The sequence below is a fragment of the Xenopus laevis genome, chromosome 7L (assembly GCF_017654675.1).
Source record: "Xenopus laevis strain J_2021 chromosome 7L, Xenopus_laevis_v10.1, whole genome shotgun sequence".
In the NCBI taxonomy this organism is placed as follows: Eukaryota; Metazoa; Chordata; class Amphibia; order Anura; family Pipidae; genus Xenopus; species Xenopus laevis.
In genome coordinates this window covers 43,249,208-43,271,514 of record NC_054383.1, presented here as the reverse complement: position 1 = coordinate 43,271,514, position 22,307 = coordinate 43,249,208, and the positions used below count along the sequence as shown (strand labels likewise).

The window sequence follows — 22,307 nt, the reverse complement described above, 5'->3', positions numbered from 1 at the left end:
TCGGGTGAAAAATGTTGCACTGGAGGAATATGGTTATCCCATAAAAGTTTGTACCTTCATTCTCTCACTATCCATAAATTCTGTAGAGTGTTTTCCTACGAATAATTTTATAAGCAAAGCCTTCTTCTTTTACGGTCTTCGGTGGCTTGAGATTTCTGAACACAAGATGAAGTATATGGTGTTCAGAAGTTAGTTTGTGGTTGGATGCTATTTTGCTCTTTTCAGGGGTCAGCAGCTTCAAATTAAGTCTTAAAATTGTCAGTGGCTGAGAACAGATTGATGGAGGCTGTGTTTCATATGAACACTGAAACAAATGCCTGCTTGAGAGCATATAGGGACAAAAATAAATTATATGATGTATGAAAATCCTAACACACACAGACCAAAGTATAATGCAACCTCAAAAAATCAAACATATACAGAATATCTTCCAGAAACCGTCCCATGTTAAGGTTGCTATGGAGACTGATGCATAAGCAAATGGGTTTTGAAAAACCTATGCAACATGGATAGTAGCCCTGGGCTTGACATTCATTGTTAATGGAAATATATATTCATCATTTAAAGTGGCACTTCTAAATTAATACGATGATTTTAGTGTGGGTATAGTAACAAGCATAATAATTATATATATATTTATATATAATGACTGTACATATGAAGCGCTCAGTAATCAACACTTGGTAAATTTGCATCTAAACATTAACCTATAGCAACGAATCGACGATCAGTGTTTTGTAGCAAGCTGCAGTAGAAAAATGCAAACATTTGACTGGTTGTCATGGGTCACAGCTCTGGTGTAAAAAAGGGCTAATTTATGAACACAGCTACAAATGTGGTAATGCTAAAGTTAATGCAAAAAATTGGTGCAATCAATGGACATGTTGATGCCACCAGGGCTGGGCCAAGCCAACTGGGCACCCTAGGCAACACTGCTGTCCATCCAGTCTACTCTGATTTTTGAATGAAGTACAGGTGCCATTTTAGCATTTAACAATTTTGGATGCAATTGCATCCAATTCATCAACAAGTGCAATTGCATGTGTTTTAATGCATCAGACACAATTGTTGAGGGAAACAATGCATTAATGGAAAAAACATGGTGAATTGTGTCCAAAAATGGTACTTTCCATTCTGTATTACAGAATAAAAGAGCTCTCTAATGTTTTTTACACCTTGAATGCAATTAAAACCTAAGCTAACACAATCAAGGCACTTATTTAACCAATCATTTACTATCTTGAAGCATAGGAGGTTGTAGGTCGGTGATAGTAGTATGCTGAAGATCCCCAATATAGATTAGTATTACAAATAGATAAATTCAATGAGAACCCAAGACTTTTACCAAAATAAAAGACATTGAGGTTAAAATTGATGGTAATTTTCCTCCATCATCCAATAACATGCATTTTGCAAATGGGTTAATACAGATAAAATCACATTTTTTATAAATGGGAGGCAGTGCCAACATGTCACATATTGACATTGCCCCTATTTATTAATCATTGCATTGTAAATTGATAATTTTTTAGTGCCGCCATGTACTTAAAATTCCCCAAGGCTGCTTTGTGGCTATCTAGACTTGCATATGCACAGTATTATAAAATAGTAAAATCTGACTTGTTAACACATACGTCCCAACTGTCCCGTTTTCAGTGGGACAGTCCCTCTTTTAACAGCTCAACCCGCAGACATGTTTGTACTGGAAAGTGCAATTCTGCACTGAACAGCTAAAAAAAGAAACAATGTGTTGAACTTAATTGGCTTTTGGCAGAGAGCCCAGAACAGCCAGGAGATTCAGATAAGATACTTTTGTAACAATGTTGAGATAAGCAAATTCAAGTTATTGTAACAATATAAGATAACAGGTCTCTTGGGAGTAGTTAGACTCACAGTTTAAGAGTCTGGCCACACAGGCAGATTAGGAGAGATTAGTCACCAGGCAATTTACATTTTTAGCCGGCGGAAGGCAGATCGGGGAGATTAGTCGCCGCGAAGAAGAGGAGATTTGCCGTGTGGCCAGACCCTTAAGGGATATTCGCCTTCATTAGCAAAACTGCAATAACTGAAAAAAAAACATCGAAATAGGTTCAAACTTTAATAACCTGCCAAATTTTTCTCGCCTTGACAAAGCAAGTATGCGAAATGCACGTCGGCATGTCCATTGCTTTTAACTTTGATACTTAATTACCAGTTTTAAAAATAGCATTTTGTTTGTATCTGGTCCTAGAGGGTTGGCGTTTCTAGAACCCTTTGTGCGCTTCATATTCATATTCTATTTATTTCTACTCCTTTGCTATACTAATCTATGGGGCTGACGTTTTGTGTTTTTTTAGAATAGGCTAGTCTCTTCAAGAGTAATAGAAATAGAGTAAATACAAGACCGCAGTCCCAGTTACCCTGACTGCCTTTGCTTTGTGGTGTCCCAGGGAAAGAAATTAATAGGCAGCTAGTTTTGGGACAACTCCACCGTTCTTTTTCTTCCTTTTCTGACTATTTTCATATGAATTGAGCGCAAGGGTCTATATTATATTATATCCTTATTTGTTGCTGGTCACAAAAAAAATTAATAATTCATTTAACCTACTATTAATTAATTTTGGAATGGGATCCTAATTGTATTTATGGCACTGCACTTTATTTAATGCATTTCTGAATTGGGGAATAGTGTTTCAATCGACCCCCCCTTTTTTAGGTTTGGAGGAATCAACTTATTTAATTTTGAATTGATTTCATATATATAAATGCACTGCACTTTAATTTAAAAACGGAAATTAAGTAAGCAGCGAATATAATCTTCGAAAACTTCTGGTCTAACATCACTCAAGCACAAGGACTTTACTTTATGAATTGTAGATAATTGGTGGTTATACGCTTTGTGTAAGGTAATTAACGTGGTATTAAACTGATAATTGTATTTATGATCAGAATCTGTTTTAAATCACCAATTTAAATCTGGGTATTTAATTGTAACCTACTTGCAGTATAAACTAGATGATTACCCAGGTGGGCTCCTAATTGATTACCACTAATCGCACTATTAGAAAAGTATAATAGTATATAGAAAAGTATAGTAGGTAAGAGGAAACTTAGATCCAATTTTGTGACCAATGGTATAGTAATTAGCTCATGCAGGGTACTTTCTTCTTTCTATAAGAAATTACTTTTCTAGCATTGTATACTGACTTTTGTCAGGCCTCCGATATAGCTAAGCAGTGGCGGAACTACCGGGGGAGCAGGGGGTGCAATTGGGCCAGGGCCAGCACCCCCTCAGGGTCCCCTGGCAGCTCGCGCACTGCCGATTTCCGGTCGCAACGGCCGATTTCAGGGCAGATGATCTGGTACGGAGGGGGCGGGGGCCCGGCTGCACGTCCCGCACCAGGGCCCGCCCCCCTCCGGTTACGTTACTGTAGCTAAGTGGATATAATCTTAAATAGGAACAAAAGGGTACCATTCAAACCTTTCTCACAACCTGCCAAATTTTATAAAATGAACATGGTAATTAGGGGGTGTGGCCACAAAATGGGCATGGTCAATTTTTTGTCCCTCTTTTTATTTCCAAAATGTTGGGAGGTATGTGAACATGTGTAAATCTACAAGTCTGAAGAAGCCACAAAGAAGCCTTGGGAAATACTAGTAAGGTGACAGCACAACCCCCAATGTATTAATCATTCCTTGTCCTTTAATGCTGGAAAGATACTTTGGATTAAAAATATCTACACCCAGTAAGTTTTAGTGAATTCAGGTTTCACATTACATGAAAAATTTTTTTCTTTGGGCTGAAGGCAATATATTGTAAGAGGAATGATTTAAATACATTTGGCCAATAATATTAAATGAATTGAATTAATTTATGCGAACCACAAATATTGCATATTCACAAGTCTTATGAACAGCCAAAATACACCAGTCTTACTCATAAAGTGCAATACAGGTATGGGACCTGTTATGCAGAGATCTTTCCATAATTCAGGTCACCATTCCTTAAGACTACTAAAACAATTTAAACATTATTTAAATGTGCCACCAATATGGATTCATGCAGCTTAGTCTGGATCAAGTACTAGGGGCTGTTTCTGTAACGTTCGGTATCCCACAACCCAGAGTAAACCCCAATGTCCCGGGCTCGGCTCACGCTTCGGCCTATAACCGCCGCCTTTCACGTCGGGTGGAGCCCTCCGCTACTCGGATGCCGCCAGGACTTAATAGTGAGGAGACTGAAGGAAGAACTCTGGGCGAGCAAGGGAACTAAACGTAAGTTTAACAAAGTCCAGGAACGGGCCGAGTCGAAACCAATCGGAAATGCGGTACAAAATCGGTAAACAGTAGAATGGTCGAGGTCACAGGCCAGGTCAGCAACTAACAGGGTCGAAGTACAAAAACGGAATCCAAAGAGTAGTCAGGAACAAGCCAAAGGATCAGGGCAGGCGGAAGTCAAACAGTAGTCAGGGATAGCAAAAGGTCACAACAAGTATCTTAGAATAATAACACCCAGGAACAATAAACAGAACCTACGTTGGGCAAGGCACAAAAGGACTGCTGGCCATTTAAGGATTTGAATTTGGCGACATTGGACGCTGGCGAATCAGCGCCAGCGCCTGCGCAATCGCGCCAGCGTGACTGGCCCTTTAATTGCTGCGCATGCGCGCGGCGCGCTCCATAGGAGCCGGCGCCTGAGGCCTAGCCGCATCGGCGGCGGAGGAGAGAGACGGGCGTCCCCGTCGAGGGGGCGACAGGCGTCCCTGTCGTCCCCTCGGTAAGTATTTGACAGTTTCATTATTACAGAAAAAAGAAAATCATTGTTTAAACCTTGAATTATTTGATTAAAATGGATTCTATGGCAAATGGCTTTCCCATAATGCGGAGCATTCTGGATAACAGGCTTCCGGAAGACAGATCCCATATCTGTACATAAATCCTTTCACTGACTGCTAGCGGCTGCTTCCACTACAGCAGTTCATATTGGCTAGCAATACTTTTTTTTTTAAATAATTTGAACCTGGTGACATGTATCTACAATTAGATGGTTACTACTGGCAACTGCATTTGTGCAATTTAGCACAAATGTTTGTAAATCTACATAGCTGGAACTTTTTGCTGGCAATGTAGACTTTATGTTGTTGGAAGTTAATTTGTTATTTAAATACCCATTCTTTTCTGAACATATTAGACATGTTTTATCTCTTTTGACTTGTTAGAAGCAACAACTGTCACAATAACTAAAAAAAAATGTTGTGCTTAAAAATGCATATTTTGTTTCATTCAGGTGAAACTCAAAGATGAAGATATGACTTTTGCACTGAAGTGCATTAAAAAGAAGCATATTGTAGATACACATCAGCAAGAACATGTATACTGGGAGAAAAACATTTTACAGCAAATCAACTGTCCCTTCATCATCAGGTAAAATCTTCTAAAAAAAAAAAACTGTGTTAATTGAATAGGCAGTTAATATGGAATATGAAATACAGGTACGGGACCTGTTATCCAGAATGCTCGGGACCTGGGGTATTCCGGATAACGGATCTTTCCATAATTTGGATCTTCACACCATCAGTCTACTAGAAAATCATTTAAACATTAAATAATCTCAATAGGCTGGCTTTGCTTCCAATAAGGATTACCGTATATACTCGAGTATAAGCCGAGTTTTTCAGCATCCAAAATGTGCTGAAAAAGTCTACCTCGGATTATACTTGAGTCAGCGGGCAGTAGCTGAGATTGCAGTCACTTTTAATCATTCCTATACCAACAGTTCGCTTGGGGAGAGACTGCAATATCACACAGTGCCCTCTGTTGGTTATATGAAAGAATAACAGTGCGCCCTCTGTTGGTTATATGAAAGAATAACAGTGACTGCAATATCACACAGCGCCATTTGTTGGTTATATGAAAGAATAACAGTGAATGCAATATCACACAGCACCCTCTGTTGGTTATATGAAAGAATAACAGTGCGCCCTCTGTTGGTTATATGAAAGATTAACAGTGACTGCAATATCATACAGCGCCCTCTGTTGGTTATATGAAAGAATAACAGTGACTGCAATATCATACAACGCCCTCTGTTGGTTATACGAAAGATTGACAGTGATGGCAATATCACACAGCACCCTCTGCACATGGTAGTGGGACAGTGGGACAATGCACACAGTAATCCGTTTGGCAATTCTCTGTCACCATCAACTTTGCAAAGAAGTCCGGTTGATCGCTGGGGGGTCGCTTTGGCGGAATGTGCGCTGCTGGGAGACAGGGCTGTAGTTGTGTCTAGGCTTATACTCGAGTCAATAAGTTTTCGCAGTTTTCGTAGGTAAAATTAGGTACCTCGGCTTATACTCGGGTCGAGTATATGCAGTACTTATATCTTAGTTTGGATCAAGTACAAGGTACCATTTTATTATTACAGAGAAAAAGGAAATAATTTTTTTAAAAATTGGATTATTTGGATAAAATGGAGCCTATGGGAGATGACCTTTCCATAATTTGGAGATTTCTGGATAACGGGTTTCTGGATAACAGATCCTATACCTGTACACCACTTTAAAAGCCCTTTAATCTGGAATGTTATTTTATACCACTTTAAAAAATTATCCACCTGTATAACTGAACAATTTACAAAAAATTTTGCTATATGTTGTACTCCTTGGTTTCTATTTAAAGATTCAAAAATTATTATTGTATATTTAGACATTAGCCTATTGGGTTTATTTAATGTTTACATGATATTTCATCAAATTTAAGGTATGAACCCCAGGTCCCGAGTATTCAGGTCCCATACCTGTATTCAATTTTAAAATCTGACACAGGACTAGACATATTGTCAGTTTCCTAGGGGCCTCCAGTTATGTGACTTGTGCTCTGATAAACATTAGTCACTCTTTACTGCTGTGCTGCAAGTTGAAGTGATATCACTTCCTCCCTTCCCCCAGCAGCCCAGCAGCCCATCAGCAGAACAATGGGGAAGGTAACAAGGTAAAAGCTCCCTGGTAGAGATAAGAATAGCACTAAAGAGTAAAAATCCATGTCTCGCTGTGACTCCTTCAGTTACATTGAGTAGGAGAAACAATCAGGGTCTGTCAGAGTAGGCATTGCAAGTTGCAAGTTTTGGCTGCAGTTGTAAATGAGCCCTCTTATGTTTTATTGTCTGAATAAAAAAAAGGATCATTAACATATACTTCAATGCTGCTTGGCTATGGCTGTTGCTCATTTAATGAGAGTGACCTTAACAATCCAGATGAATGCAGAAAATGTAACCCCCTAATGTGTCAGAATAAAATTAAAACTTGTGTAAAATATTAACTGCTATTATAATAAAAAGGGGATAGTTGCATAATGACTGTATCCTACTTGGTATTGAATCGAATTAAATCTAATTATGGCAAAAGTTTTTTTAATGAATTGTTTTCATGATAAAACCCTAATTGGCAGAATTAATTTTTCCTATCTAAATTTCAGTACAGTTCACACATCTGATTGTCAAAATGAGTTAAAAACTGATGGAGGCAACATGTATGAATGTTAATATTAATTTTAATTATCAAACATATTGGCACCGCCCAGTGTATTAGCCTTTCCTTGTCCTTTAATGCTGGAAAGATTCCTTGAATTGGATTGAAAAAAAAGCCAGTACATTTTGCTTGTGTGTGTGATACACTGTGTTTTGGTTTTTCAGTTTAATCTATTAACTCATGCCAAACTTAGCATCTTGTTTACACTAGTCCTATATATTTAAATATTGAACAATGTCATCAGCTATACTGTATACAGTGCTTGTATACAGTGATTTCACTTATTATTACTATTATTATTATTGAAACTTGTGTATAATAAATCATTTAGTGTAGCTTTGTTTTAAATTGTATTTGCACAGTAAGTGTTCCTCTTGGAACTGATAATATCCTTTTAGTTATTGTAAATAATATTTTAAAGTTATTAAACAATAAATAAAACTGCATATTAAGCTGATTTTGTGTACTAATACACCAGTGCTGGCCATATGGGCTCTATCTGATTGAATAGATCACTATTTGCAGTTCTCAGTTGCCTAATGACCCTCTTGCATGTAGAGAATCAGACCATTATTTATTCTGTGTTTGTTAGTATGTTTATTAGTTATTCTGTCGCCATTGCAGCCCACAAGACACACAGACACACAGTTTATATAAACAAAACTGAAATACTGATACATGCTTAGCAAAGAAAGGATTACCCCAATGTGAACAATGATGCACATATGCAGTTTAAATATGGTACAATGTACCACTGTATCTGCACACTAGATGAATGTAATGTACTTTGCACATCCTATAATTATCATAACCACAGAAAGTGACAACTGTGAGATTGAAATTGCATTGCAATCTATCATGAAACTGTATATCTATAACTGTAGATCATTTGATATTTTTAAAAATACAGTAATCATTGTCTTTTCTGAGCAAGGAAGTAGATATAACAGTTTGCAGGAGATGTTATGCCAAGAGGAGATTCACCAAACAGTGAGAAACTTCTACTTCAAGTATTGTACAATGAAAATATCGGGCAGCCTTGTAATTTGATATAATATTTACCAGAAGAATAATACAACCTAGCCAGAGGTTAACAGTTTGTTTGGTGAAGCTCAAAGTGCAAAAAAATAATGTCTGTTTTATTTCTGTAGAGCCTAATAAATCTCATCCTTGCCATTCCTTGGTGAGTTTACCAGCTGTGACACATCTGCTTTCTAAACTCTTCTTCATATATATCATGGCCTACAACCAAAACAAACATATCTTCAACTTTCACTTAAATATATACCAATCTGATTCCTCTCTCCTTGTACATTTAATTCTGAGATTGTGTAGAATAATTATGTCTACAGTCCAAACACTTCTTTATATACTGCATGGCCTGAAAACAAATGAAACATTTTCTTACCATATACAGGTATGGGATATACTATCCAGATTGCTTGGGACCTGGGGCTTTCCGTTTTAAAGGGTTTTTCCATAATCTGGATCTCCATAAGCCTACTAAAGAATCTGTAAACATTTATTATACCCAAGAATTTTTTGCCTCCAATAAGGATTAATTGCATCTTAGTTAGGATCATGACAAGGTACTGTTTTATTATTTCAGAAAAAAATGAAATAATTAAAAAAAAAAAAAATTAAAAAGGAGTAACATAATAACATAGTAAGTTAGACTAAAAAAAAAACACACATCCATCTAGTTCAACATTTTAACCTGCTGTGACATGCCAGTGGCCTGCACATGCATTTTTAAGGGGGAATTAGCGTTTGGTAGGCAGGTAGCGTAGGATTTTGGAGCTTAGAGACAGGGACACCAAGGCTTCCGACAAAAACACAGGTTTATTAAGCACTGGACATTCCCAACAAAAAGGCAACAGAAAAATGTTCAGGTAACAGTTCAACTTCACTGTAGAACATGCCGGGTACAGTTCAGTAAATACACTTCAAAATATTTAGGGTTTTCCCCCCTCTGGTCGCTCACCATCAAGGGAAACTCTCACCCTCTTGGGCTTTGAAGTATTTGGGCTTCACACTCAGCCCTGCTGGCTTACCCTCCTGGGACTCAGACTCACCAGCCTCTGCCAGTCCTTTTCTCTTTCTTTCCCCACAAGGGATTTAGACTCCAAGCTCTGGAACTCTCTTGCTGGCAGAAAAGCTCCTTCTGCCCAGCTCTGTCTCTCACAGCACCTCACTTCCCTGGAGAGCCCTGAACTGTGCTCACACAGCCCTTTTACATGGTCAGGTAGATCCTCTCTCACCTGCCACTTAATTACCTGGCTGAGAGGGAATATTAACCCTACCTGAGCCAAATATTCCTTTGCAGCACATACAATGCAGTTTAAATGCACTCTTTTATGTGCCTTTTGCTCTAAGACAGTGGTGTTTCCCAAACACCCTGTCACACTGCCTATCTGCTAGTTGATCCAGAGGAAGGCAAAAAAAAAACATTTGAGGCCTCTCCAATTTACTTCAGAGGGGGAAAATTCCTTCTTGACTCCAAAATGGCAATCGGACTAGTCTCTGGATCAATTTGTACTATGAGCTATGAGCTTCCATAACCCTGTATTCCCTCACTTGCAACAGTATATAATTAAAGTATCTGCGGATAATGTGTTTGTCTGCCTTTTTGTACAGAATTGCTTAGTGAATGTTGTACCTGTGGAGCATCTACCAGTCACTGTTCAACCCTCTTTGCATGTTATAACAATGGGGGGATGTAACCATTAGCATCAATGCAAAAACAGGAACACTGCAACAACAGATATAGGTTGTAATGTATTTGCCTCTGTTTTGCACCTATCTGGTTTAATTTGTGTTCTAATAGGAGGAAAATATATATGAATAAATGTATGCTCAATTTTCATAAAAACAAAAACATCTCTAAAGATACACCAATGATTGACAAGCACTCATGCAATAAATTTTATTTTTTAAAATTTTGAATGTCATAAAATGAGGGTAACTACTCACTAGACAATAATTCTTCTTAAGCACATACATTGTATAGCTATGCTGCTCTGTACCTAGTGCATCTGAATGACATGTAAGGTACAGGGCGGATAGGGGGTCAGTAGGGAGGACACCTCCCCTTGTTTGTGTCATGTGAATCGAGCACTGACTGAAGGTGGCCATACACGGGTCAATAAAAGCTTCTGACAGACTGAGTCGGCATCTTACCGGCCTGTGTGTAGGGCCCTCTGATGGGCTTCCCTGATCAATATCTGTTCGAAAGTCAGCCTTTTTGCCTGCATTATGATCCGGTAGTTGGACCCTAGGGCCCATGATCGGATCAGCCAGGGTCAGACTGGGGGGCCCGGGGCCCCCTGGGGCTACTGCCCCCTGTGCTGCCCCGGCTTGTTGCATGTGTGCATGAGCCGGTGGACCATGTGTGTGCACACGCATACAATGGTACACTCGTTTGCGAATGTGCACAATGTTTTTGCACCATTACGTAGCTATTATGGGTGTGGATCCGGGTCGGCGGAGCCCACAAGAGCCTGGGGCCCACCGGGTTTTTTCTCGGTGTCCCGCCAGTCCAGTCCAGTCCAGTCCAACCCTGACCCCTCGATATCGCCCTGCTCAAGGTGAGCATTTCAGGGAGAGATCCGCTTGTTTGGCAAAGTCGCCAAATGAGCAGATCTCTACGTGTATAGCCACCTTAACTCAGGCAGCACTCAATTTTAGATGCAGAGGACCACAACTTTTTACACAATGTCCCATGCAGTCCAAAAAAAATGGCTGATTATGTGGGCCATTTGTGAATAAGTGCTTTAGTCTTGATCTCTTTCATTTAGCCAGTCACATTTTGTCAGGGGATAACAACACTGTCTCCTTGCTATGCCATAAAATTCTAATTTTATCAATAAAGACACGTAAAAAGTAAACCTATATGTTAGCTACTTTTTGAACCATTTTTGCTATATATTGCTGAAAAGTGCATCATAGCAATATCATTGTTAAATACATTATAATTGTGTATTTGTATTGTAATAATATTTACTGCAGCACTATAAGGACCCTCTTCATAACAGTTTACAATTTTCTACAGCTGGCCATACATAGGCTGATAAAAGCTGCTGACCTGGCCCCGCAAGACAGAGTTGGAATCTTATTGGCACCCGGCATTGCCTGTCTTACCCAAAATTTGGATAGATATCTATTGGGCAAGTTTGAAAATCGCTTTGATGATGGGTCCCCATAGGCCCATAAAATGATTCAATAGTTGGCCCCAGGAAATAAACAGATCTGCCCAATTTGCCCCCCCCCCGCTTGAAAGACCTAGACAAACAAGCTTGATACAAGTAAATAAACAAGTATATATTTGGACAGTTCTACAATGGAAGCATACCAAAGACTGTTCAAAATATAAGTTTTAAAATGAGTTAGAAATCTTATGTTTTAAATAATTTTTCTGCTTACTGTAAAATTTCATTAAAACCCTTTCCCAAAAATACAAGTTTGGTAAGTGTATTTTGAGCAGCAATGTTTGTTTTTGCACATAACAGATGTTTTTCCAATAGATTGTCTACAAAATGATACTGCAGTGGATACAACACAAGGCTGCCTATAAACACGACAGACTGAGTAATACAAATGATTGTGAAAAGTACAGTGCAGATTGCTGATCTTAAATCTTGGCAGGCAAATTTCAATAGCAGATGTGAGGATTTCTCTGTTTGGTTTTGTAGGCTCTACAGGACTTTCAGGGATGCCAAATATGTCTACATGCTTCTGGAGGTGTGTCTGGGAGGTGAACTCTGGAGCATTTTGCGAGACACGTGAGTTAATGTATTTTACGTACTTATTGTCCCATCTTGATTAATAAAATCAAGAAAAAATGAAGGTGGACTGTAACAAATAAAAATTCTACCAATAGTATGTGATAATTTGCTTGGGTGAATAAACAGTTTGCTAATAAAACCTTATGTAGAACCCCCTAATCTTATCTATTGGAATATACCATTATTTTATCTACATATATATATATATATATATATATATATATATATATATATTTTTTTTTTTTAGAGAGAGATAATATAAATAAGTATGATTGTAGTTTATATTATTTTTTTTATTATAGTTTATTATCCTGCATCAGATTTTAGTTATTAGGGGTTTTGTTTTCCTCCAGGAATGGTAAACAAGGGAGGCATTTACATTAGATTTGTCTGATTACCATGGTTTTGAGACGATCCCACCTTAGCAAACATTATAAATGTATAAATATAAACTACAGGTTGTCATAGAACTCCCAAGCACAGGCTTTAATTAGAAAATGAAGATTACATGTCCAAACCTGTCTTTTATATGCTAATATAGATCTTCTGGAGTGCCAGTCTTCATTTGCATATCACAGAAAGCTAGTTTCTATTTGGAAAGAAGCAGTTCGGTGCATCCCTAATAAATACACACACACACACACACACACACACACACACACACACACACACACACACACACACACACACACACACACACACACACACACACACACACACACACACACACACACACACACACACACACACACACACACACACACACACACACACACACACACACACACACACACACACACACACACACACACACACACACACACACACACACACACACACACACACTCTCCTAGCGCCTGCAAATGTCGCGCGCAACTCCATGTCCCCCCTCAGGTGCGTGTGTGCACATGCAAGCGGCTGGGCGCCATGCCACCCCTACAGTCTTGCCACCCTATGCCCAGGCGTTTAGTTTGGTAGGATTCTTTAATGAGGCCACTTAATATAAAATGTTTTATTTTTTTTTTTCATTCTGGGGGTATAGTATTTATTTAAACAAACTGTATTGCAGTAAAATAAAAGGAAAACCGGCCCTGGCACAGACAGGATTAACAGGCAGTGAGGAGTGAATCTGTCTACGAAACTGCAGAAGAATTCAGGAAACAGCAAAAATTCATGAAATGCATTGAAATCAATCCAGTGGCATAACTAGTCTTTGCCAGCCCCCCTGCAAAAAAAACTACTGAGGAGCCGTGTGCACAGCAACCCCCGACCACCTCTTCACCCAATCGCGCAGGAGTGTGCGTCTGCCCGCTGCGTCAGGTGGCAAATGGGGTTGACTGGTGTAATGAGTGGAAGGGTGAGCTGTTGTCGAGAGTGAGTGGGGTGCTGAGTAGGGGGCAGCTGGAGTGACGAGAGGCTTTGGGCACAGTACCTCTTGGCCCGACTCTGTTGTGAGCTAAGATGGACCTGACCAAATGCTGGACTACATATGGGGAACATAACCCAAAAAATCCAAACATATTCTCAGTATGAACACCTTATTTTTTAATCGGTAAGTCATAGGCAGTTCTGAGTAGATGGGAGAAATAAATAAAAACATAGATGTATTAAAAAATAAATACATCTATTAAATAAAAATTTAATAGAAATATACTGTGAGATAAAGATCTCTCTACAGTTTATATCATGATCTGTGCAGCAATGACTTTAAACTAACTCTTTTAAAAAGGGCAAAAAGCCTTGATGCTTTCATTCTGTGCCATGTTCACTAGGCTTTTCATCTTTGGAAAAGAACCCATAAAACACAAATCTGATGTTTTTCCTTACAAAAAGTGAGCAGTTTTACAGGGCTACTCTCGAGGGCTTAAATCGATTTGAACTACAAGGAAGTTAATCCCTAAAGAAATGCCAGAGTTGAATTTTCAATGAAATTTTATCTCTGTAAAATATAGATTGTCTATGCTGCCGGTCATTTTATATTAATCCAAGGCTTTAAACAACATTTCCATCTAGAATTTGATGTTGTTTCATAATAAAAAGCCATCATCCTTCCTCATGACAAATTTTTATTTGCTGTCAACCAACAAAGTTGAATCAAATCTAATAATGCACTGTAATCCAAAAGTATGGGGTGCCGTTTGTCCCAAATACACTCTGTATTCAAAACTATCCCTAATACACAGAATTAATGTCTCGCGTGGTATATACGTATTTGTGACCATACACAGATAAAAAAATATACAAAAGACTTATTTCTATTAAAGAATGAAAACAAAATCTGGTTAGTGCACAAAAGGATGTCATTATATCACAAACTCCATTCTGTACATTTTAACAAGCAATCTGTCTCACAAATGTATAACCTCCATGTAACGGACGCACTTATGTGCAAAGTTACTTACAGAATGAATTATGTAAAAAAAAAACTTGGACATAATATATAATAGTGTAACTAACTAGTGCATGTCAAGCTAGATTTGAATGACACAATAGATATTTGTGACAGAAAGCAAGATTTTATAGTACAGGATTCATTCTATCCACAAAATGAAAGCTCAGTTTCACAAAACAGATAAAATATCCCTTCTGTGAAGCAACACTGTCAGTCACATTCCTGAACCAATAAGAACAAAGCTTATTGCCATATAACAAACAAGATGAGAAGTTGCCAGCTCTGCTCCACATGGCTGCATCATCCCTAAGGCATAGTATGTGGCCTGCTATAGAGGGCGCCCTCTAATGTCCCCTGTGCTGCATAGTAATACACATGAACAAACATTTCCTAAAAGGGTTGCTGTTAAACACTACAGGTTCATAATTGGAAGTTCTTACAAATGGATAAGAAATATAATTCTGCACTTATAATGATTGTAGAGAAAGAAAAGTATGCAAAACATAAATGTGATCATTTTAGGTGATATGGTTATTCTTATTGTAGTAACCTGCTTGTGTGGCCATTTTGGTTAAGGGCATTCCTGCTGTTTTGCCATTGTCTTATGATTCACTCCTGTTCCTGTTTCCCTCTTCCTGTCTAAGCTGAGAGCAATAATGGGACAGGCCACACCTACCTGCCATGTTATAATAAATGTACCAGAAGCAGGGGTGGAACTACAGAGGAAGCAGACCCTGTGGCTACAGGGGGCCTTTTGCGTGTCAAAATTATTCAGATGCCCATTGACTTTAATGAATTTGGACCAAATAGTTGCACGTATAAAAATTGTAGCTCGCATCAAAATTGACACGCATCAAAATTATTCTGACGCCCATTGCCCATGAAAATTTCGCAGTTTCTCGAATTTCGTGGCACAGATTTGCCCATCGCTAATTAGGGACATTGTATAAGTAATACTGTCAAATCTAAACTGCGCAGTTCCTTGCTCAGCAGCAATCCAGGTGCATGTCATACAATAATATAATTAGAAAAATACTATTTTCCTTAGAGTGAGTTCAAAAATTTTCAACAAGACTGTGCTGATGTCTGTGTGGTCTTTGGGTGGGATTAAGTGGGGCTTGGGTGGAGTGGGTGGGATCTGGGGTGGGGCTTGGGTGGTAGTGTGGGCGGGGCCCAGGGAGCCCCAAAAATGTTGTTGTACGGGACCCCGTGATTTCTAATGGCGGCCCTGGGGTGATATAGAATATGCTGCAATGTGCTGTGTTATATCACATAATAGACAGGTAGGGTGCTGTGTTTTTAGAAGTTGATTTGGAATACAAGAAAAGTCATATGCACAGTTTTCATTTTGAGGTCTCTACAGGCCACATATTAGGGCAGATGCATGTATACTGTTTAAACTGTTCATTAGAAAGAAATACAAAAACAAAAATAACAAAATGACTTTGAGTCACCCACATTTTGGGAGTTGTTTATCAAAAGTTGAATTTAAGACTTTATGTGAGGTTTTTTTTACTCTTATAAACTCGAATGTACTAAGAACTCGCAGTTTGTCCCAAATACAAATTCTGTATACAAAACTATCCCTAATACACAGAATTAATGTCTCTCATGGTATATAAGTATTTGTGACCATACACAGAGCTGGCAACTTTGCATCTTGTTTGTTATATGGCAGTAAGCTTTGTTCTTATTGGTTCAGTGATGTGACTGACAGTATTGCTTCTCAGAATGGATGTTTTATCTGTTTTGTGAAACTGAGCTTTCATTTTGTGGAAAGAATAAATCCTGTACTAAAAATCTTGCTTTCTGTCACAATTATCTATTTTTCATTCAAATCTAGCTTGGCGTACACTAGTTAGGTACACTATTATATATTCTGTCTAAGTTTTTTTTTTACACAATTCATTCTGTAAGTAACTCTACACATAAGTGTGTCTGTTACATGGAGGTTATACATTTGTGAAACAGATTGATTGTTAAAATGTACAGAATGGAGTTCATAATATAACGACATCCTTTTCTGCACAAACCTGATTTTGTTCTCATTCTTTAATAGAAATGTTTTTTGTATATTTTTTTATCTGTGTATGGTCACAAATACTTATATACCATGAGATACATTAATTCTGTGTATTAGGGATAGTTTTGTATTACCACCTTTAAGGTGGTGACCTATCGAATTTGAGTTGCTTACAGGGTAGGTGGATGATAAATCTTAGATTCGAATTTGAGGCTTTAAGTTTAAAATTGTGTGTTTTGACCAAAAGGATGCATACATTTGTGAAATGAAATTATTATTAACAATGTTAATGTTTTTTTGCATGTCCTTATTTATACAAGTGGTCCATTTGAGGAAGGAACAGCAAGATTCTGCACTGGCTGTGTTCTTGAGGCTTTTGATTACTTGCACAATCGAGGCATTGTCTACAGAGACCTTAAGCCTGAAAATCTTCTTCTTGATTCTGAAGGATATATAAAAATGGTAAGTTCCAAATATTTTGTGTTAATTTTGCCTTGCATGTGCTGTTAGCAGGGGCTACATCTGCCTCCATTTCCATGTGACTGTACAATCAGCGGATAATTTGCCTATCCATATATGTAGAATATTTGTGCTTTTATGCTTCAGTGCTGTTTAAAGTACATTCAGTTACTAGGTCGAAGAACATATTTATATCCACTGTGTTCTGCTCTTGATTTATGCTGTGTACATTTGTGGAGACAAAAGTTATGTCTTCTTAAAGGTTACAAAACAGCTAACGTAATATATTAAATCAAAACATGTCAGTACTATAAATATTGCACTCATATTTTATGAGGTTAACATTCTTCAAAATCGGAGAGCATCGAACTCAGCTTAAAATAGAAATTGATGGGGTTATTTACTAAAACTCGAATTTATTTCATATTTTTATTAAACCAAACTCCCATCCATGCTTTTATCTTATTTATCAATAAAATAACTCGAAAAAGTCGGGTTGGAAAAAGACATGATAAAATTGAGCAAAAATTCAAAATCATATTAATTTTTTTTTCGTATTTGACATTCGAATCGTTCATTTTTTTTTTTGTGTTATTGCCCATAAACCCAGAATGTTTCTGATATCTAACAAAACCCCGTGTAGATCATAATATCTTCAAATTGTAAACGGGACATCTGCCATTGACTTCAACAGGTTTGTGATGGCGGAGTTTCAGATTCTGACTTTTAGCAGCTTTGGGGTATAATAAATCTCGAAAAAATAAAGGGTAAACCACATGTTACATGCAGTTCCTTGTTCGTGCCAGGCACGTGGATTCCGAATCCTGCTGAAAAAGACAGAATCCTGGCTAGAATTCTGGATTCACTGCATCCCTGTATTATTCACATAGGTTATATATGTGGGTTTCATTATGTACTCCTCTATCACTAAGAGCTGGATGAAAGGGGTAACCTCATAGAGTACATAGTAGCATATAGTAATGCATTTAGCTATTGTTTTGATGTCTGTGCATTTAGCTATTGTTTTGATGTCTGTGTTTTAATCCATGCATTTTAGGTGGACTTTGGGTTTGCTAAAAAGATTGGACCAGGGAAGAAGACTTGGACATTCTGTGGAACCCCTGAATATGTGGCTCCGGAAATAATTATGAACAGAGGACATGACTTTGGTGCAGATTACTGGTCACTTGGAATACTCATCTATGAATTACTAACAGGAAGGTATAAGAACAGGTTATCTATTACATATCTGGTTACCTAACATACCTAGTATGTTATAAATGCTCAGTGGTTTTTGAGTCTTTTTTATATGCAGCAAGTGGCTTTAGGTCAAAGTTACAAAATCACTATGAAGAGCCTGCCACAGAATCACTGAGCAACTAACATTATTTGATTTATTCTCCAGAATTGATCATTTTGGCATGCTAGTTGTTCTATCAAAACTTCTATGTGTATTATGTGAATGTTTAATAAATCTAGACCAAGTCTAAACATATAAAAAAAAACCTGGAGACAAATTTAAATTTAGTGTAACAGTTTTCACCAGTTGAAATCAGCAATTCTTATTTACAGAAGCATAATGTCGTTAATAGGCCCAAACACTTTTGGTCACACATTGGCGTGATTCATGAAACAACAATTTAATGCTAAAGCATTCATTTGTGTGCAAATCGATCTGTGCTGTCACTTGGAGTAATTATTTTCCTACTTTAGTGACTGGGACAAACATTGTAACAAGTGATGTGACTGACCAATCTGCTCTACCTTAACTTCTGTGTATAAGAAACAGATCCGCACACACGCTGATTAATGCAGTCGGGGAATATCCCCTTTTATTCAGCCACCAAACATCAACGTTTCGGGGGGTAACACCCACCCTTCATCAGGAGGGTTTCCCCCCCTGAAACGTTGATGTTTGGTGGCTGAATAAAAGGGGATATTCCCCGACTGCATTAATCAGCGTGTGTGCGGATCCGTTTCTTATACACGTTGGTAGCTAAGGGACCCGGCCGGGTCAACGGAAGGAACGCACCACCAACTGCAGGATTGGTGAACTACAGGTGTGCCGTAGGAGAATTACATTGTCTACCTTAACTTCTAACACTACCAAGTATTACTAGTAAATCTCTCCAATATGACAACATACTGAATACTGGTCTGTGCCTTGTGTTTCAGCCCACCCTTCTCTGGAACAGACCCAATCAAAATTTATAACATGGTGTTGAAAGGTATTGAGAAAGTAGACTTCCCTCACCGTATTGGAAGACGCTCTGAAGATGTCATCAGAAGGCTTTGCAGGTAATAATGTATATTTTTATACTATGTACATTGGTCACAATTTACTAAGAGATTAATTTCTCGAAAATAGGAAAGACAAAGCTTTTCTGGAAATGTAAATAAATATGATAAGCAAAACTGCAAGGCATTCCAGGGCAGATTAATATTCAGCAGGGTTCTGTGCCCTGCCCCTACCCTTGATCTTATCCATCTCCACTAATGCCCTGTCAATCTCCTCCACTGATCCACCTTGACTAGCTCTGGTCATGCCCCCATTTATTGATGCTAGGGTGATTTGTTTTTATTCTTTCAGTAAAGTCATTTAAGTATATGAAAAAATAAGTTTATTCCATGCTAAATAATTATGTGCAATGAGATCTATTATTCGGAATGGAATACATGAAGCTTCTGTAATTAGTTTATTGGAGCATCTCAGATATTGTTAGGCAGCAGATGGAAAGGGAAAAGCCTTTGCTTCTCATCACAGCACTTATGCTGGAATCCTTAGCAAACTTGAACTTAACAGTTATCTGTAAATGTGCACAATTCTGCTTCACAGCAATATTACAACAGTGGAGGTGTGAGGTTCTGTGAGCATTAAGAAATAACATAGGTTTCTTTAAAATAACTCTCTGAAGACTGATACATAGTGTAGCAGATGCCTCCGGATTTATGAAAAGGGGTCCAAGCCTGCCCAATGTATTTATAAGATAGTTCATTCAAATAAATCGATCATTTTAAAGCTGTTTTCAAGATGTATACAATTCCAAAAAACTTATTTTGCTTTGATATATTCAAAATGATAGTTAATAATGATGTGAGGTGCTCAATGTTAGCCCTGCTGCAGATAAGAGCTTCCGTTAAAACGTAGAAAAATAAGAACAAAGGCACACTCACTATAATGCATCTGCTAAAATTCAAATCCTTTTCATTTTTATTTTTAGTGAGATCCCAGCAAACATTTTGGGGCAAGCCCCTTCATCAAGTTTGTTGGGATCTCACTAGAAATAAAAATGAAAAGGATTTGAATTTTAGCAGTGAGTGTGCCTTTGTATTTATTTTTCTCTGTTTTCAAGATGTTACATAAGGGGTTGCAAATGCAACATGGCACCAAGAAAGCCAAAAAACAAACAAAATGGCAGTATGAAGGGGAAATTTCACCATGCCACTTGCAAGGATTGAGGGATATACAGTTAGGTCCATAAATATTTGGACAGCAATTATCCTATATACAAAAGAGGACTTATCCCCCTATCCAGTTGCACTGTAGAGAATTAGACACAATATATTACAGTAAAAAGCAATATTTATTAATAACCATGCTAGTGAAACAAATTAAAACATATTTAAAAACCAACAGCGCTGCTGGAAACAAAAATCGGGGAATGCCCTGATGTTAGTTAGTGATCACTATTTTCCATGCTGGTTGAAAAACCTTGCGTAGGTAAAAAAATGTGATTGGAGCAGTATAGATGGTTTAGTATAACGTATTAGATGTAAACTCCCGGCAAAGATAAAGCATTACTTTTCTGCATTAATGTGAGTTAGTTTCAGACCACATTAAGGGCATACGTGCCAAAATGTCCCTTCTTTTCTGTATAAGAAGTATATCCCAAACAGGGTAGGGGCTGGCTCCCCTTGCAAGTCCCTCAGCGGAAACCCCTTGAGCCGAGGTTAAGTGCAGGGTAAGTAAGGAGTTAGCTGTAGCAAACGCTGGATCCAATGTAGTAGCCTAAGGGGTATATATGCAGAACCCCAGTTCAGTATGCCAGCAAAAGGTTTCCTATACTTGCCCTTGTGTGGATATCGTCCGTGGAGTGGAACGCTCACAAATATCCGTCAGATCATCCCCGGGATAAAAAATGCATCCAATCCACAGGGGAATAACACCGCCTTGAGCCCAGCAGCGCCGAACTACTCGACAGCTGTTTCGCCACGAAAGTGGCTTTGTCAAGAGATCAAGCGTCGGAAATCGAGTGGGGCTTTAAACATCTCATCACGTGATCAGTCCTCTCGCTGTATCATTGCAATTATGTTGTAAACTTCACTTGTTAGACAAAGTTCATTGTGAAAATCGGATCCACATGCTAATCAGCTGTTACATTTTATTCAGAATTGAGTTTGTATCCAAAAGTGCCCGGAAACATCATTTCACTTCAATTGCTGTTCGCACTCTTGGGAGTGCGCTGAAATAACATTGGTTATATCTCTGTGATCCATGAATGCTAGAGGGGCAGTACGTGATTGCTATACAATCACTGCATGGTATTATATCCTAAAGGTTAACGTATAATAGCATTAATAATTGGAACAAAAAATAATAATAAACAAAAAAATAAACAAAATTAAAGTTAAAGATTAGTAAGTGTTATGGAAGACAATATCGCTCAAATAGAGCACACTACCTTTCTCAAGTAAACAAGATAAATATATCGGTGAGTTTATATGGTCATGAAACTCCTCGGTAACTAATAATATCCTTATATTTTACAAGAGGGGGTACTTTATTCACTATATATATGTACTCCAAAAAGGCATTTACAGCTATCTATCTGTCTATCTATCAGCGTGTGTCTATCTGTCTATCTATCCATTTCTATCTATCTATCTATCTATCTATCTATCTATCTATCTATCTATCTATCTATCTATCTATCCATTTCTATCTATCTATCTATCTATCTATCTATCTATCATCTATCTATTCTATCATCTATCTGTCTAATCTATCAAATTTTTAATCTTCAGTGTTTTGGTCACATACTTTGGTCTACCTTATGGAGAAATAAACCATTTGAGTTTTTCTTTAATTCAAATTTTGGGTTACTGAAAAGCTAGGAAAGTACCAGACCACTAGACCGATA

General features: G+C 37.9%; 1 protein-coding gene across 3 annotated transcripts in view; it reads left to right on the top strand.

The window, feature by feature from the left end:
• LOC108696263 (cGMP-dependent protein kinase 2) overlaps positions 1–22,307 on the top strand; it is a 100,598-nt gene that overhangs the window by 69,334 nt on the left and 8,957 nt on the right. For all 3 annotated transcript variants that reach the window (XM_041568869.1, XM_041568868.1, XM_018225466.2), the window contains exons 12-16: positions 5,267–5,403; positions 12,200–12,289; positions 17,028–17,169; positions 18,224–18,387; positions 19,342–19,464. In XM_041568869.1, coding sequence (XP_041424803.1) covers positions 5,267–5,403; positions 12,200–12,289; positions 17,028–17,169; positions 18,224–18,387; positions 19,342–19,464 — 656 coding nt within the window. The remainder of the gene's footprint in view (positions 1–5,266; positions 5,404–12,199; positions 12,290–17,027; positions 17,170–18,223; positions 18,388–19,341; positions 19,465–22,307) is intronic.